General features: G+C 30.8%; 1 protein-coding gene across 11 annotated transcripts; it reads left to right on the forward strand.

Annotated features, from left to right (window-relative positions):
- The first annotated feature begins 1392 nt into the window (after positions 1-1392).
- Positions 1393-16563, forward strand: LOC111714072 (ELAV-like protein 2). Of its 11 annotated transcripts, none has more exons than XM_023489090.1 (16): positions 1393-1479; positions 4127-4180; positions 4677-4745; positions 4951-5023; positions 5455-5558; positions 7321-7405; positions 7700-7771; positions 8353-8417; positions 8761-8850; positions 9055-9170; positions 9532-9582; positions 9776-9814; positions 12870-12919; positions 13354-13472; positions 13765-13890; positions 14446-16563. In XM_023489090.1, the coding sequence occupies exons 2-16, from the start codon at positions 4127-4129 to the stop codon at positions 14476-14478; spliced, it is 1146 nt and encodes a 381-aa protein (XP_023344858.1). In that variant the 5' UTR covers positions 1393-1479; the 3' UTR covers positions 14479-16563. The 11 variants fall into 11 exon arrangements, with proteins under 11 accessions (XP_023344858.1, XP_023344862.1, XP_023344861.1 ...); XM_023489094.1 differs by having other exon boundaries at positions 9085-9170; XM_023489093.1 differs by having other exon boundaries at positions 8761-8841.
- Positions 16564-17764: the final 1201 nt, after the last annotated feature.

The following is a 17764-nucleotide window of genomic DNA, read 5'->3' on the forward strand; positions in this document are numbered from 1 at the left end:
ATGAATGAAAAGGATGAATAAAAGGAATTGATAAAATTGAATTGAAAAAAGAATGATATTAAGGATAAATAAAGAGAATGAATACAAATAATGAATAAAAGAATAAATTTAAAAGAATTAATATAAAAAAATAAAAGCTGATGAATAAACAAATGATAAAACTAGAAATTATAACAAGAATGATTGTTAATAGTCTAAGAAAAAGAAAAATAGAATTGTTTTTGTAATTGATGGAAAAAAATAAGAAATTACAAATATAAAAATAAAGATAAAAATTATATTGAAAATTGTAAAATTAAAAACGAAATTGAATATTATTAGGGGGGCTTAGATTACTAATTACCATAATCATTTGCCCGAATTATAAGTTTGAAACCAGAAAATGATAAAATGGTTTCTAGAAGAGACCGTATGGTTTCGCCGGCTACTACTCGCAGATCATAAGACCTAAGACATTAGAACAGGAAACTTAAAACAAAACATGCATCGAAACCAAGGTTTTGAATTTAAAATGATGTGAAAAACTTATTGAAAGTTTTGTTTGCTTTACCATATTTTCTTGAGCAATTTTATCATAAGAGGACATTAGGATTGGAAATTGAAAACAAAATATGCATCGAAACCAAGGTTTTGAGTTTAAAATTAAGTCAAAAACTTATGAATAGTTCGGTTTGCAAAACCATATTTATTTGAGGCATTTCATTAACAAAGTAATGAGTTAGAAACTTTTGAAGTCAAGAAATGACTTAAGCTTAATCATGTTCTTGTGGAAGATTAACCGAATTGTTATTGGTCAAAACTTAGAAGATTGACTGCCGAGAAATTAGTTAATCTCCCCCTGAAGATTCAATGAGTTTAAACCATTCCTCCCGTACTTATAAGTTTCCAACCCTGGTTTCAAATTTCCGGTAATTAATCCGTATATTCTTAAGCTTTTGGTTTAAAGGAGAGCTTTTCCTTCTTTATGTTTCAAAATATTGATTCTCTCCCTTCAATTCATTTTTGACTTCAAACAGAATTTTCTATATTATTTTTATATTTCAGGTTACAGTTCTAATTTGAGTACAGTTCATCGTTTTTATTCTTAAATTTAGGCAAAACAACATTTTTATCATTTAAAACTTTGAATTAACTGCAAACTTGATTTTGCGGGATCCTCAGTTAATTGTTAGTTAATTGTATTGTCCGATTCAGGACGATACCCTTTAAATCTTTGTTTCGAGTTATTCCTCTTTTTCAACCATAAAATTGATTTTTTCAAATGCAGTTCTTCTTTGATACTTAAAGTTTAATTGAGGTGAATCGAACAAAATGGTTGTCCCTTGAAATTAGTTCCACAGTTAGATCCTTTCAACAGAAATAAGATATTTTTAACAATGTGGTTTCTGTAGATTTTGTTTATTCCTTCTTAGCAATCTTTTCTTATTCTTCTTCTTCAACACCAACAACAAGTTCACCAGACCTTAGTTTATCCACGAGGTACATTTTATAGTATTTTAATATTCATGCCTTTAAAGTGATATTTTACCTTTATAGTAATTAAATGTTCTTCAAGGAATTCAGTCAACATAACTTTAAAGTGATATTTTGTCTTTAATCGTATTTTAATGTTTTAACATAACTTTAAAGTGATATTTTGTCTTTAATAGTATTTTAATGTTTTTAATACAACTTTAAAGTGAATATTTTATCTTTGATAGTATTTTAATGTTTTTAACCTAACTTTAAAGTGATATTTTATCTTTTATATTTTATCTTTTCAAAATTTTTTATTGTTAAAGTTTCGAATTTTTCTTTTAGAAAGGAGCCTCCCCCACCACTGGGCCTGAGCTTGTATATTAATCCCACCCTCCCCCTCTATTAGTTGCATCTCCCCCTCCTGTCCTACCCTCTATAGTTGCACCCCCCCCCCATAACTCTGCATGTAAACACCTGCAGTATGCTGCAGGACTGAGTTTTCTCCAAATCCATTTATTTTTGCAAAAACATACTTAAAATCATCTTTTCATCTTATTTTATCCCATATTATATTTTCTTATTTTGTTTTTAGATATAAATTCATCAATTCATCCTAATATATATTCATCTTTTTTTCTTTAGATATAAATTCATCAATTCATCCACATATATATTCATCTTTTTCTCTTTAGATATAAATTCATCAATTCATCAAAATATATATTCATCTTTTTCTCTTTGGATATAAATTCATCAATTCATCCAAATATATATTAATCTTTTTCTCTATAGATATAAATTCATCAATTCATCCAAATATATATTCATCTTTTTCTCTTTAGATATAAGTTCATCAATTCATCCAAATATATATTCATCTTTTTCTCTATAGATATAAATTAATCAATTCATCTAAATATTTATATATTCATCTTTTTCTCTTTAGATATAAATTCATCAATTCATCCAAGTATATATATATTCATCTTTTTCTCTTCAGATATAAATTCATCATTTCATCCAAATATATATTCATCTTTTTCTCTTTAGATATAAATTCATCAATTCATCCAAATATATATTTATTCATCTTTTTCTCTTTAGATATAAATTCATCAATTCATCCAAATATACAGGGTGTCCCACATCATATTAGACCGAAAACGGGTCTAAATTAAGATTTTCGGGACTAATTAGAAAATTTTATTAGAATGAATCATTTTGAAAAATAACATAAGGCTTATATAAGAATTTTCTTGCGGAAAATGATAAGTTTTTCGAGTATTAAGGGTTTATTTTGGTGTTAAAGATTGGAGATAATCTAATATGATATGGGACGCTCTGTATATTCATCTTTTTCTCTTTTCTCTATTCATTTTCAACATTATATTTTCTATCTACATTTGTTTATTTATTTAATATCTTATTTTCGTATCATATTATATCTTACTATTTACGTATTTCATTATACCTTATGTATTTACGTATCTTATCATATCTTATTTTCTACGTATTGTGGAAGAGATGCCTGGCCGCGTTAAACTAGTTCCACAAGATTCAACAGAATGAGATAGAACGGATACGGGGCATTAGTACTGATATGATCTCTACAGTCTACACGTGCGATATCGATATTGACTCTAGTTCTGAACCCTCTAGTAATAAGTTATAAGAAATATATATACTGGAAGTTATTTATGCGTTTTATTAGAGTCTGACTCACGTCCTCTATAGTATCTTATTATGTTTTACTATTCATGTAACTTATTACAGCTTATTATGTCTATCTATTTAACTGAAAACTATAAATATCTTTCTATTAACTCTAAATGTATCTATTTATATTTCTCGTTATATCTCTATTTATATATCTATTTATTTATCTGTCAATTTAATATTGGTAATATGCATGAAAGTTAATGTGTAGAGTGTTATATTGTATGATATGTATAGTGTGTGTTTACACTTAAAATCAATGTATTGATTTAGAACATGCAGATTTGTTAGGAACGACACTCTGTGGTTTTATGAAGACTGTAGACTGTATACTGTAGACTGTAGACTGTAGACTGTAGACTGTAGACTGTAGAATGTAGACTGTAGACTGTAGACTGTAGACTGTAGACTGTAGACTGTAGACTGATCCAATAATATTCCCCATGGTTGTTTATTAGTTCACTCAATGACGTCAGCTCTCAATAAACATTACAATAAATAAGTTCAAAAAACAGAATATTCAGGTTTTGCTCACATTTTAAAGGGACTGTTAATCTAATTCCGAGTGATCCTTCATTTGTTGATTGGCATGTAATATCCAGAATTTGGTTGATATTTGGCTGATAAAGATAACCTTGCCTTTCTTTCCTTTCTTGCCTTTCTTGCCTGTGCGTGTGTAAACTTATCGAAACCGGCGGTATGTTGAGTTCATTGTCAGACCGTACGAAGTGCACACATGAATTTCCAGCTGAATGCAAGCGGGTTTCGATAAGTTAATACACACATATATCTGTACTACACGAACAAACAAAGGGTTTCAGGGTACCGTAATAATTCGGGCAATGCCCTCTTTGTATGGAGGATCACTTGAACTTACGGATAAACACGTCCTTTAATTAGAAATAAACAAAATGAACAATGAATTTCTTTTCTAATTTTCTTATTTTATTAGATGATGCAGTCAGGACTAGACTTAGGGGTGCAACCCGGTGCAGGAGTAGTTCCGGTAAGCTTTTAGAAAAATTAGATTTCCTGTTTTTTTAAATAAAAATATTTAGATTTTTACTACAAAAATTCTTTGTTTATAAAGCGATTTTTGTATTTACTTTGTAAAAATGCTTCCTTTACTTATTGAACATTTTTATATTTTACCTAGTTTGAAGACTACTTATATATTGTATTTTCTCATGAATGTACATACGTCATCGTATATATCAATACAATGAAGACCTTCCGCATAGCATTTTTTCTATCCTGTTTTCAAACGGTGGATACACATAAACACGGAAGCAAAAGGGACGCTGTGAATTAACAATTCTTCTCTTTGTTTATTTGTAAAATTGTAATTTGAAAAAAAATCTCGCTAGAAATTAAAATTTAAATAGCGAAGTAGTCTTCATTGTACTGATGTAAACGCCTACCATTGTACAGTGTATTTGAATAAAGGAGGCAGAAACAATGACTAATTGATTAAATCAATTGACTAATTAACTATCGATAAGGATATGGATGAAGGGGATCGGAAAACCAACCTAATTGTAAACTATCTTCCTCAGACTATGACACAAGTGGTAAGTTTTTTTTAGCCAATTATTTTTGAAGATATGATTAGGCACATATGTTACATTGTTGCAATACAAGAATAAAAAGTTTTAAGATTAACGGAAATTTCCGAACAATAAGCATCTAAGAATCAAATACAATTGATTATAGCTTTAATATCGTCTTCCTATTCCACAGTTTTCTGGTCCTCACTGTAATATATGTTGTTTGCAGGAGGAAATACGGTCTCTGTTCTCTAGTATTGGAGAGGTAGAAAGTTGTAAACTTATCCGGGATAAGGTTACAGGTGGGTAGACTTGGTAGATTTGGTAGACTTGGTAGACTTGGTAGACTTGGTAGACTTGGTAGACTTAATAGACTTGGTAGACTTGGTAGACTTGGTAGATTTGGTAAACTTGGTAGATTTGGTAGACTTGGTAGACTTGGTAAACTTGGTAGACTTGGTAGACTTGGTAGACTTGGTAGACTTGGTAGACTTGGTAGACTTAGTAGATTTGGTAGATAAAGACTTGGTAGATTTGGTAGACTTGGTAGACTTGGTAGACTGTAGACTTGGTAGATTTGGTAGACTTGGTAGATTTGGTAGACTGGGTAAACTTGGTAGACTTGGTAGACTTAGTAGATTTGGTAGACTTGGTAGACTTGGAAAACTTGGTAGACTTCGTAGACTTCGTAGACAGGGTTGACAGAATCAATAAAAATGTTGAATTATTTCAGGTCAAAGCCTAGGCTACGGTTTTGTAAACTACCATCGTCAGGAAGATGCCACGAAAGCAATACAAACCTTAAATGGTCTTCGACTACAGAATAAGACGATTAAGGTTTGAAGAAATCACATTGTTTATTCATTGTCTATTAAAAATAATATTAAAAATTGTGATCTAACAAGAGAGGGGAAATTTGTTAAAAGTTTCCCAACGATTCAACCATAGATTAAAAACAATTCAGATAGAACCAGAGACAAGATAGAGAAAGAAAGCATGCGCATAACTCCTTTGGGCTTCTGCCTCAGGGTTATTGGGAGCGAAAAACCCCTAAATCTTGAAAAGCCGACATCTAGTGTTCTATCTGTATTGTTATTAATCTATGGATTCAACAATCATGTTTCTAGCTTATAGTCTTTAAAATCGTCTTTGATACTTACTTTATGAAATTGTACACGCCAAAAAATTGGAATATGGAAATAAGTACCAAGTATAAAATACAGGTTTCCATGAGTTATACGAATATGTACCATCCTAAAATTATTAAAAATTTGTTACTTGTGACGTCTAGGGCTGGGCACATTTCCTACTTTTTTGAAATCCTTCCGGGCCTTCAGCTATAAGATCATTCTAACCCCGTTCCTTCTTTTTCCAATTGTTCCATCCACGTCCCAGTCCGTTCCGTTTTTTGGTGTTCTTAGTCGAGAACGGTTCCATCCTCGTTCCGTTCTACATACTCAAATATTTATAGTATCTGAGGATAAGAGAATACAGGGGCGTACGAGGGGGTGGGGGGTTCATTTAATGATTCTTCCAAAGATTTTGTTGAAAAAACCCCTAGAATTCTTGATTTTAGAGGTAGTATTTTTAAAACTTTTATTATCTTTTATTAAAGATCATTTTCTAAATTTCTTTTTTCATTTCTTCACAAACCTACAAAGCAGTATAATTAATATAGAATTAATTAAAAGGTTTAAAGTGACTGTAGACATAATTTCTCTTATGATTCACAACAATACCCTTCAAAGCTTTGTCTGATCAAGTATTGCATTAAATATTTATGCTACCCATTTTGAAAACTGATTATTTTCATTTGTGGCTTCTCTACATAAGTGACTCGAGCATTTCTTGCTTCAGAAACGATGGAAAAAAGAAGGTTCATAAAAAAATACTTTAAAATCTCACTTTTGCCCTTAACTAATAAAGGTTCATTAAAAAAGATTTAATCAATACTGCTTTCAAGGTAAATATAAATTTGATATCATTATTTATAAATACTTTTAAAATATATTTTTTTTAATGAAAAGTTTCCATCTCTATTTTTCACCCCTTGAAGCTAACACCAAAGTATAAGAGGGAGATGCCTGATGAGTCCACATATGAGAATTACATAAATAATTTATTAACATTTGTAATATGGAAGTGTGTAATGATCAAATAGTTAACCTTAAAAAAGGTATTGATATTTTTTCAAAAAAGGGGTTTCCAAAGGGGGCACCATAAATTTTCCTGATTTAACATGTGATTGACCCCCTAAGAATTCGTTCCTGATAATAAGAATGCGTTCCTGATTTTAACCTTCTTTTCAAGCAATATCCATTTGTTCCACGTTAGTTCTTTTAATAATTGTTCCAATATTTTTTAGAGCGCGTTCTATGTGTTTGTTTAATTTTTTGGAACAATGGGATCGTTCTTGATAACTCCGTTCTTTTTTGTGAAAGAACAATCATTCCCCAATAACAACGCCCAGCCCCAGTGACATCAGAATACAGCTGTACTCAGATATACAAATTCTACATTGCCATCTAATGTTCTAGAGTCTATTTGATTTTTATAGTTACATTAGTTATGTACCAACCTAAATAGGTTTTATTTAAAGGTTTCATATGCTCGACCAAGTAGTGAGGCTATCAAAGGTGCAAACCTGTACGTATCTGGACTACCTAAGCACATGGCTCAGCCAGGTAGGAATTTTTAATGAGAAAGTACTGGCGGACATTTTGAATTTGGTTATTGCTTATCTTTGTTTCAAAGTACTTCACAGAAATCATTTTCAGAATGCATTTCAATCAATCAATGAAAAGAATAAGAGTTTAATTTTCTAATCTCAAAGACCAAAAAACAAATGGAGGAAATCTTTATCACAAACCAGTATTTTTTATTCAAATTTATGCGACATATGCTCACTTGCACCATTACCAAAATAACTACCCCTTTAAAAAACGTTTGGCGGCTGTTTTTAATTTTGTATGTTTCAGCTGATCTGGAGAGGTTATTTTCTTCCTGTGGAAATATCATTACCAGTCGGATCCTCTGTGACAACATTACAGGCACGTACATAATTTGGACGCAGAGGTGTACATAGTTTGAATGCAGTATTGTACATAATTTTGTTGCAGCTGTGTACATAATTTGGATGCAGTATTGTACACTCGTACAGTGAATCCCAGATATATGAATACATAGCAAGAGTTTTTTATAATGTTGTATTACATATTTAAGATCAAATGCCGTGGAAAAATGAGTTCATAATCTATATGAATGCAATTGATATATTAATATCAAACTCATTTTTCCACAGCATTTGATCTGAAAGATGTAATACCACTTTATTAAAAACTCTTGCTATGTATTCATATATCTGGGATTCACTGTACAATATTTGAATGCAGTATTGTACATATTTTTGATGCAGTATTTATTGTATATAATTTAGATGCAGTATTGTACATTATTTGGATGCAATATTGTACATAATTTGGATGCAGTTTTGTACCTCATTTGGACTATTAATAATGGTTAAAAATGTTATAGTAATTCAGGTTTATTTGTGACACAATCCGATACAAATTATTTAAATAAGTAAATTTTAAAAAATTTTAAATTTATGTTCTTATTCAATCTTATCTAGGGCTGTCCAAAGGTGTTGGATTCATTCGTTTTGATCAGAGGGTAGAGGCTGAACGTGCAATTCAGGTAAAATACGGGGAGGTTTTTTTTACGTATTGTGGTTAGCTGGGTAATTCCTATAAAACTTTCACACTAACTAGCTAAATCAAGATTTTAGACTGACAACAATTAGAGATGGGCAATGGGCATCGTCTTTGTGAACGAACAACATTTTTCTTAAATAATGGTATCGTTCGGAAAAAGACAACGATGGACAAACATGAAACATCTTGGATTGTTAAGAAAAATGAAAAATAAAGGATAAATAATTTAAAATCGTTTTAAAGATCTTGAATATGAAAATGAAAGTTAAAGGCGCCCATCTCTAACAAGAATCAGAAATATTTTTGCTAATTATCAATTTGGCTAGAAGTTAAACGGAACCGTACCCGAGGGAGCTACTGAACCCATTACTGTTAAGTTTGCAAATAACCCTAGCAACAACGCAAAGGTAAATGAGGTAAATGCTTTTTTTATTTATTTATAACATTATAGTTTATTTATAGAGAGGATAATTATGTTTGCGGATTTTCGTGTTCTCTTTTGGTGATAGATTTTCTAATCATAGCTTTTATTTTCTATTTTTATAACAATTTCTTTCCGTGTTTTTCATTTCCTTTGGTTCGTATTTGCACAATTTTCTTTGAGAACTTTAATGCTTTAGGATTTCTCGATAAACCAATTGTTTTGTCAGGCTCTCCCTCCCCTTGCCGCATATCTTGCACCCCAGGCCGCCAGGCGTGCACTGGGGGCCGCGCTCCATCCTGCCAGCAGGTTCAGGTACTACACGCGGAGCTTTCTCATAGCTTTTAACTCCATCTTACGGAGACTTTAGAACTTCTCTTGAGATTCGCAAAGCTGAGAATTTCAAACATTTTCTAATTTTTCTAATTTTTCTAATTTTTCTATGTAGTTATATTTTTTTTCTTTCTTTGTTTAAACTAATTTTTATTAATGTTATTGATTTATTAATTTGGCTTGTTAGTTCGTCCTTTTTCAGAACAAAATTTTATCATAATTTTACTAATTTATAAGTATTTTTGCTTGAATTGTGACGCTTTTGTTATTTTTTTATTAATTAAATTATGACATAAATAATTTAATTAATTTAATGCACATTGTTTATTTTTTTTTATCTCAGCCCTTATGGTTTACCGGGTGGTTTGCCCCTAGAACTAAGCCTTAAAGAAGGGTAAGTTTTTTTTATTTTAATAATTTTAATTTGGTTTTTATTGTAACCATTTAGTTTTTGTTTTCATTTGAAACATCAGAGTAAAATTCTTATTTTATGTCGTATTTTTGCCATTATTTTATTTTCGTATTGGTGAAACTTAATTTTATTTCATTTTGAATATAATTTTAATTTATTTTGACTTATTTTTAAGTCCTGGAAAGGCTGTTTTTGCAACGAAGACTGTCCCAAGGCAAGTAAATGGGAATGGGAGAGGAATTTAAAATAATTATGAGAAATTATTTTTATTTTTATTTATGGGGAAAGGATCAAGTTTTTTAAGTAAATAGAAAAATTTCTGGGAAATTTTCTTCAAATTTTTCCAAAAAAAAAATTTAGCTGTAGAGTTTTATTTGTTTAACCTTTGTTTATTTTTAAGTTAAAATATAGAGAGCATGGTTTGATTTATGACTAGAATATTATTTTTATTTCACGTAGATATTTGTTATTACTTTTTTTTAATATTGCATGACTACTTCTTGCATTCAGAATAATGATAAATCCACACTTTCAATAATTTCACTTTTTCTGTTGCAGAACTGCAAATTTTGTACTTTTCTCACCCTAAAAAAGTAAAATGCTGCTTTTAATATAATTTAGATAAAAGTGAATTTCAAGGGACTGTGAGTGTAATTTCAAGGGACCCTTTATGCAAAGATGGCAATGCACGATTTACAACGGTACCCATAAAGCTTTGTCTGATCAAGTATGAATTATTTATCAATGTTTTTGTGCATTTCTTGTTTATAAGAAGCATTGGAGAAACTCACAAAAAAAGAAACTTTTCGTGTCAGAAAACAACAGCATCTTCCAGATTTTTGGCCAGATAAAGGTTTCAAGGGTACCGTTTCCCTGGGGGGTCACTTGAAATTATGCTTACAGTCCCTACAAAAAAAATATGAGATTATTCTCCTAATTTTGGAATAAATACAGGTTAAAGTTGAACATAAATAGTTGAACATATAGCTGGTATATTGATGAACCATCTAGAGCCACTAGCTAGTAGTTATGATCTTATGAACTTATGGCTATTATTATATTATGATCTTAAGGCTATTATAGTTAGAAGCCATGCTCTAATTGCTTGTTGATAATATCGTGTCTTAGATAGTTATGTGAATAACGCGTGGTCATAGTGCTATTTCACAAAGATGATTAGATGGCATGATAGTTGATGTTTATTTTTTGGCTTTAATGCTATACAGCCTTACTGTATGGCTTTAAAAGTTAAATAACCACAAGAATTTATCAAAGAATTTGTTGTTCATAAAGATCAAATTGTTCATCAAAAGATTGTTGTTAGTAAGGATCTTATTGTTTATGAAGTTTTAGTTCCTCATTCAAAGTCAGTATTACATTACATTACATTCACATAACTTTCATTAAGAGATATGCGTTCATTAAGAGCTAACCTTCAGATGAAGCTAGTTGTTCATTAAGAGCTAACGTCCATTAAGAGCTAACGTTCATTAAGAGCTAACGTTCATTAAGAGCTAACGTCCATTAAGAGCTAACGTTCATTAAGAGCTAAAGTTCATTAAGCGCTAACTTTCATTAAGCGCTAACGTTCATTAAGAGCTAACATTCATTAAGAGCTAACATTCATTAAGAGCTAAAGTTCATTAAGAGCTAACATTCCTGAAGAGCTAAAATTCATTAAGAGCTAACGTTCATTAAGAGCTACCATTCATTAAGAGCTAACGTTCATTAAGATCTAACATTCATTTGAGAGCTAACGTCTATTAAGAGCTAACGTTCATTAAGAGCTAACATTAATTAAGATCTAACATTCATTTAGAGCTAACGTTCATTAAGAGCTAACGTTCATTAAGAGCTAACATTAGTTAAGATCTAACATTCATTTAGAGCTAACGTTCATTAAGCGATAACTTTCATTAAGAGCTACCATTCATTAAGAGCTAACGTTCATTAAGCGCTAACTTTCATTAAGAGCTACCATTCATTAAGAGCTAACATTCATTTGGAGCTAACGTTTATTTAGTGCTAAACTTCATTAAAAGCAAACAATCCTGCAGAGCTAACGTTCCTGAAGAGTTAATATTCATTAAAAGCAAACATTCATTAAGAGCTAACTGCTAATTGTTCGCATAGGAGCTAGTTGTTAATACAGAGCTAGTATTGCATACAAAGCAAGTTGTTCATAAAGAGCTAGTTGTTCATTTAGAGCTAGTAAAACATACAAAGCTTTTGTTCATTAAAAGCTAACTTTAATAAAAAGCTAGTTGTTCATTAAGAGCTATAGTTCATAAAAAGTTAAGGTTAATAAAGAGTAAATTGTTAAACAATAGCTAGTTGTTCATGAAGAGTTGTACTAAAAAAAGAATAAAAAGCTATTATTGCATACAGAGCTAGTTGTTTTCATGTTCAGCTGCATAATCATTAATCTTCAAGCATTATGAAAATATAGCAAAATCTTTATAGAATATTATGACTATTTAAATATTGAGCAGTGAGCAGTGAGCATGGCTATTGACTAAAATGCTTACAAAGAAAATTAATGTCAGCCATAATTTTAAATTTGTTAAAACTTTAGTTAATCATATTAAAAATTATTTATTGGACTAGAAAAAGAAAGAAAATTAAAAATTTAAATAATGTTTGAATAAAAAAGGAGGAATTACTTACTCAAGCTGGAAAATTTATCAAACTTTTTTTTCAAAATAATTAAATGTTTAACATTCTAATTAAATAATTAAATAATTAAATAATTAAATGTTTAACATTCTAATTTGCAAAGATAAATATAAGGGACTGTAAGCATAATTTGAAGGGATCCTGCATATGAAGATGACAATGCCCGATTCACAACGGTACCCTTGAAACGTTTATCTGATCAATAATTTCAAGGTACCCTGCAGTATATAAAGATGGCATTTCTAGATTCACAACCGTACCCTTAAAAACGTTTATCTGATCAATAATTTGAAAGAAATTGTCATTTCTCTATGCTTAAGGTGTTTAAATATGCAGATTGCAGCTAAAGAAATGCGAAAAAATGAGAAAATTTTTGCGAAACGATTTTTCCTTTTCGTTTAAAAAATTATAAAAATTATAAAAATAGACCAATTGTTTTAAGGGTACCTTGCCTTGCCCTTTTCGCATAGAGGGTCACTTGAATTTATGCTTACAGTCCCTTTAAGTCAACTTAATATTTGAATGATCAAAGATCAATTTGTGACGATATTAAGTAGGAAAAATGAAAAGAAAATAATTTTTCTATTTTTTAGATATTCTCCACTAGCTGGCGAACTTCTTGCTGGGAACTCATTGCTGCCAGGTAGATATATATAGGTCTATTATCTATGACTGCATCTAACGAATGGGGCTGTTATCTATGAATACATTTGACGAATCGGGCTGCAAAATATTCTGTGTTCTTTGACTGCATTTATCGAATTGTTTTGTTATCTATGACAGCATATATGACTGCATCTTTCCAATCTATATATCTAACGAATCGGGCTTTTATTTTTGACAGCATCCTACAAATTGGGCTGTTTATTCTTCCTCCATTTAACGAACCGAGCTGTTATATATTTGTATTTCTGAATAATATGGCTGTTGTCTTTGATTTCCTCCTGCGAATCGGGCTGTTTTCTCCAACTGCACCTAACGAATCGAGCTCTTTAATATGACTGCATCTAACGAACCGAGCTGTTATTCATGACTACATCAAACGAATCGGACTGTTATATATGAATAAATATCTAGGTATGACTGCATCTAATGGATCGGGCTGGTGTATATTTGTTTACAATCTGGCTCCGGAAACTGAAGAGAATATTCTCTGGCAGCTGTTTGGACCCTTTGGAGCTGTACAGAATGTCAAGGTTAGACATTGATACAGGGGTTACTGTTCTTCTGTCCCAAAAAGATTTCCAAAACGAAATAGATTTTTCTGGGATTTTTTTTCTCGTTTTCTTTCCATTTTAAAAAATGTTCAATTTTATTCTCAACTATTAATATATCTTAAAAGGAAATCAAATTAATGAATTATAAATAATTGTGATATATGTGCTAATTTTATTTTTGTTAAGTTATTTAACTTTTCCATCCAACTTTTTCCTTATCAAAATCTTGAAGAAAAGTTTTAATTAAAAATCACAGTTTTTCGTGTTACAGGTTATTCGTGACCTGCAGACCAACAAGTGCAAAGGGTTTGGGTTCGTCACAATGACGAACTACGAGGAAGCTCTTGTAGCAATCCAGTCCTTGAACGGATACACCCTTGGTAACAGGGTTCTACAGGTAGAACAGACAAACATTAATCAGCCGATAAAATAAGCTAAGATAGGCAAAATCAAAATGGCCGCCAAACATTACAGATTGTTCAGATATTCAACATGCATGTATTTCAGACTATTCTTAACCAAAATTATGGCGAAACATTTAGTAATCTAAAGGGTCCTAAAATGATTTAAATTTTAAGAATGGCATTTTAATAATAAATAGGAGATTTAAAGGAATTAAATGTAATTTAAAGGGTTTGGCAGGTAGTTCTAAATATATGGAAAGAAATTTAAATGGACTAAAAGGAATATAAAGGGGTTTATTGGGATTTTTAAGGGAATTAAAGTGATTACAAATAATAAAAGGGGTTTTTGGCATCATTTCAATTGACTACTTATTAATGGAATTCCATCAATGATTATTATATTATATGTATTCATTATCCAAACATCCTTGACAAAAAACCTCTTTTTACATTTCTAGAAAGCCACGTGGCTATTTCCATTACACAGTAAAACAAGTGATATATTATTGGCATCAATAAAGTGATTAATTGAATGATTGGTTTTTCAGGTTTCCTTTAAGACCAACAACAGGAAAGCATAGACTGTATGGAGCCTGGAATATAAATTTAGAAGATCAACTTAAGTCATGAAACCGAGATCAACTCAAGTCATGAAACCAAGTCTAGTCAGAAGCGGTCGAATTCCGCGCTCACCCTTATGTTTTTCTCTTTCTCTCTTTCTCTCTCACTCTTACTGTATTTTTGTGAATTTCCCCGTTATTTAATGTTAAAACAGTTTTAATGCGGATTTTACGCAAACAAAGATGACCTTCAGTCCGTTGATTGATTGATTGTTGGAGTTTTTAATCCGCTACACTTGATCTCTACGTTATTATTGTCGTTTAATTGTGATGAGACATTTTAAATAGAATTTAAATATTTTCAAGTATTTGTCTCATCACGGTATTTAATTATAGAATATTAGAATCTATGTTTATCTAGTCACGGCTCTGAAAGCGGCAACTTTTAAGGTTTAAAAACGAATATATATATTCCTAAATACAAAATTTCACAACTAAAATACTTTGAAATTTGTAAACATGACGAAAAACAGGTTCCTATATTGTGTACAACGTTGTACACCGCATTTAAGTTGCCGCACATTCTTAGCCCAGTCTGGGTTCCTTAAATACTCAATTTATCACATAATTATAAATATTAATCTTAGAATTAATTTGATCGGGAGACATTTGTGAGCTCCCCATTTTTCTTATTTCTTGTATCACTTGCGTGTTATATTTAAATTTGCCTAGTTTTCTTGCTTTTAGGAATTAGATCAGCTTTAAAGGTTCAAAATCATTCCAAAATGGCGGACAGGAGAATCGGTTTTCCTGCCAGCAAGCTAACCACACAAACCCTCCGACCCGTTTCCCTGTTTACACTTGTAATTACGCGGGAAATTGGTTGGAAGATTTGTGATTCAAGTTTGGGATAAACGCCATATCTTCCAGTGTTTGAGGATTTCAAGCACAATCACTGCTGTGATGTGACCAGATCAAAATATTGGAAATTCTCCTTTTTTTGGGAGATTTTAATCATTTTGATCTCATAGTGCTGTAGATCTTAGATGAGTCCGTTTTAGAGTTTCCAAAGGATCATATAGAAGACGGACTCAAGTGTCTATGACACTGTGTTTTAATATCGTAAAGGCCAAATCTCTACCTAGCAACTGCAGGTCGAATAAATGTAAAAAAAACCTAACTTTGTGAAGAATTTAGATCGGAAAGCGGCGTGGGGAGAATTAAGCACAAATATATAGAATATCAGAGAAATCATATTACAATTTTTTTCTGTTCTTTTTAAAAAACGTTTCCTTGTGAAACACTGAACCTACCGTCTTCTCCCGCTTCTCCGATCTACTTTCTGAGTTCTATTTTTGTACCAGAACACAGCAATGAAACTCGAACATGATAAAAAGAAAGGAATTCCTGACATTCAAATCTTTCATTTAAAAAAAAGATTATTTAAATCATCGAAAATGCCGAAAATATATGTTTAGCATATTCTTTCAAAAATCTATGCACATGTACATATAAAAAGTATAAAAAACTGGACAGCGTGATATATCTAGTTAAACTAGAGTCTCTAGCTGTATGTACGGTACATGAAAAGTTGAATTGAAAGATTTGAACGGCGGGGAGTTCTACAGAAAATTGGATTTAAGTACTCTTGCATCTTGTGCAGTGATTTGGTTTTTTATTCGTCAGTTAAGCTTATAACCACAGTCTTATATTTGAGTTCTAAAAAATAAGATTTCCTAATTGACATATTTCAGTTCTCAAATGTCTAAGCTGTGCCCCCTTTTTAGACACACATGTTGACTTTAGATGGATGTATTATCTAAGACTTTTCACAGTTTTCACAGTAAAAATTAAAACTGCTTATAGTTCGATGGTGTTCACATCAAGCACTATTAAACCAAACCAAACAATTCATTTTGGCGCCAAAACAGTGTACACCGAATATTTAGCAAAAACGCCGACTTAATTAATAAAATTCAATATGGCAGAATTTAAGGCTTAGATGTGAACCCGATCCTTTTGATTTTACGTATTTATTCTTTCTCTTCAATTCGTTTTAATATTGTTTAAAATTCCAAGAAAACAAAATAAAAATTGCAAAAGTTTTTTAGTTATTCAAGAAGATAGTTTTGGCTAGAGAAAATCAGATCCGTTTCGTTATTCAGACAATTTAAACTTTCGATTTTTTTTCCTTCATAAAATATAGAATTTTTAAATTTGAAACTGAACTTTATTAAAAAAGTATCTGAAATATTTCCAGCCGGAAAAAGACAAAGTATTTGGGAGTAAAGAAATTAAAAAATTATTGGTCAACCTTAAGAATAAGAAGTGTAATTTTGGTTTGCAATGTTATAGAGTTTTTGGACAGACATTTTCTATTTTTCGAGAAGGTTTCAAAGCCTTTTCAGATTTAATTTTTAAATATAATCTAAAAAGGCGAGAACCTTCGAGATATAGAGAAAATTAAAGTCCAAAAACTTTATAGCACGTTGTGCCAAAATAAGTGTTATAGGTAATATTATTTAATGTTTGTGTACTTGGCTTATTTCAATCGCTATTTCTAAATCGAATAAGCTTTGAAACAAAGCAGAAGTCAGAATATAAAGTTGATTTCAATTTTATTTTCATTTCAATAAAAAAATTATTTTGGAAGAAAATCTGGGAACCAATCAAAACTTTAAAGCACACGTGCTAATGTACAGCTAATTTAACTTTATAGCACGTTCATTATGAAATTCACGATGAAGTAAGGAAGAATGTTAAAGTACACAATAGTTTCATAAAATCTAAAGTAGTATAGAGGTAGGGGGAAGAAAAAATAAAAGATTTAAAATTCAGTGATGGTGATGGACCAAACCTCTGTAGAGTAAAAAAGTAGTTCCACATTTATTGAAAATATATTTCGGTCTGGGTTGACCCTCGTCAGTTCTAACGATAAAATAACCATTAAAATCGTTAAAAAAAATTAAAAAATGTAAAAATCACATGAAGATAAACAAACAAAAAGATTATTCAAAATAAAAATTTGGGCTGTCAAATGGACATAAGGGAAAAGAACTCAGATTATGAGATGGAAAAAAGATAATTTGCAAATATTCACTTTCTAAAAAAATATATTAAGACAATTATTATTCCTGAGATTGTTTCTTCACAAAGATTAAAAACAAACTGTGTAGATGTGTGAATATTGAGTTGGGGTGGGGGTCGATCTAATTAACGAACTTTTCCGTGAGTCGGGGGAGGGGGAGGGGGGGGGACGGCTTGTTTAAGGAGGGGTATTTAAACCTTTTAAAGAATTGGACATAAA

The sequence above is a fragment of the Eurytemora carolleeae genome, unplaced genomic scaffold (assembly GCF_000591075.1).
Source record: "Eurytemora carolleeae unplaced genomic scaffold, Eaff_2.0 scaffold881, whole genome shotgun sequence".
NCBI classification, from domain to species: domain Eukaryota; kingdom Metazoa; phylum Arthropoda; class Copepoda; order Calanoida; family Temoridae; genus Eurytemora; species Eurytemora carolleeae.

What these genes read in the sequence shown, in the direction of transcription:
- LOC111714072 (XM_023489090.1), top strand. Translation starts at nt 4,127, where the DNA reads ATGATGCAGTCAGGACTAGACTTAGGGGTGCAACCCGGTGCAGGAGTA. An exon ending in TAAGCACATGGCTCAGCCAG is followed by an intron (nt 7,406 to 7,699) that starts GTAGGAATTTTT and finishes TGTATGTTTCAG; the next exon opens with CTGATCTGGAGAGGTTATTT. An exon ending in CATCCTGCCAGCAGGTTCAG is followed by an intron (nt 9,171 to 9,531) that starts GTACTACACGCG and finishes TTTTTATCTCAG; the next exon opens with CCCTTATGGTTTACCGGGTG.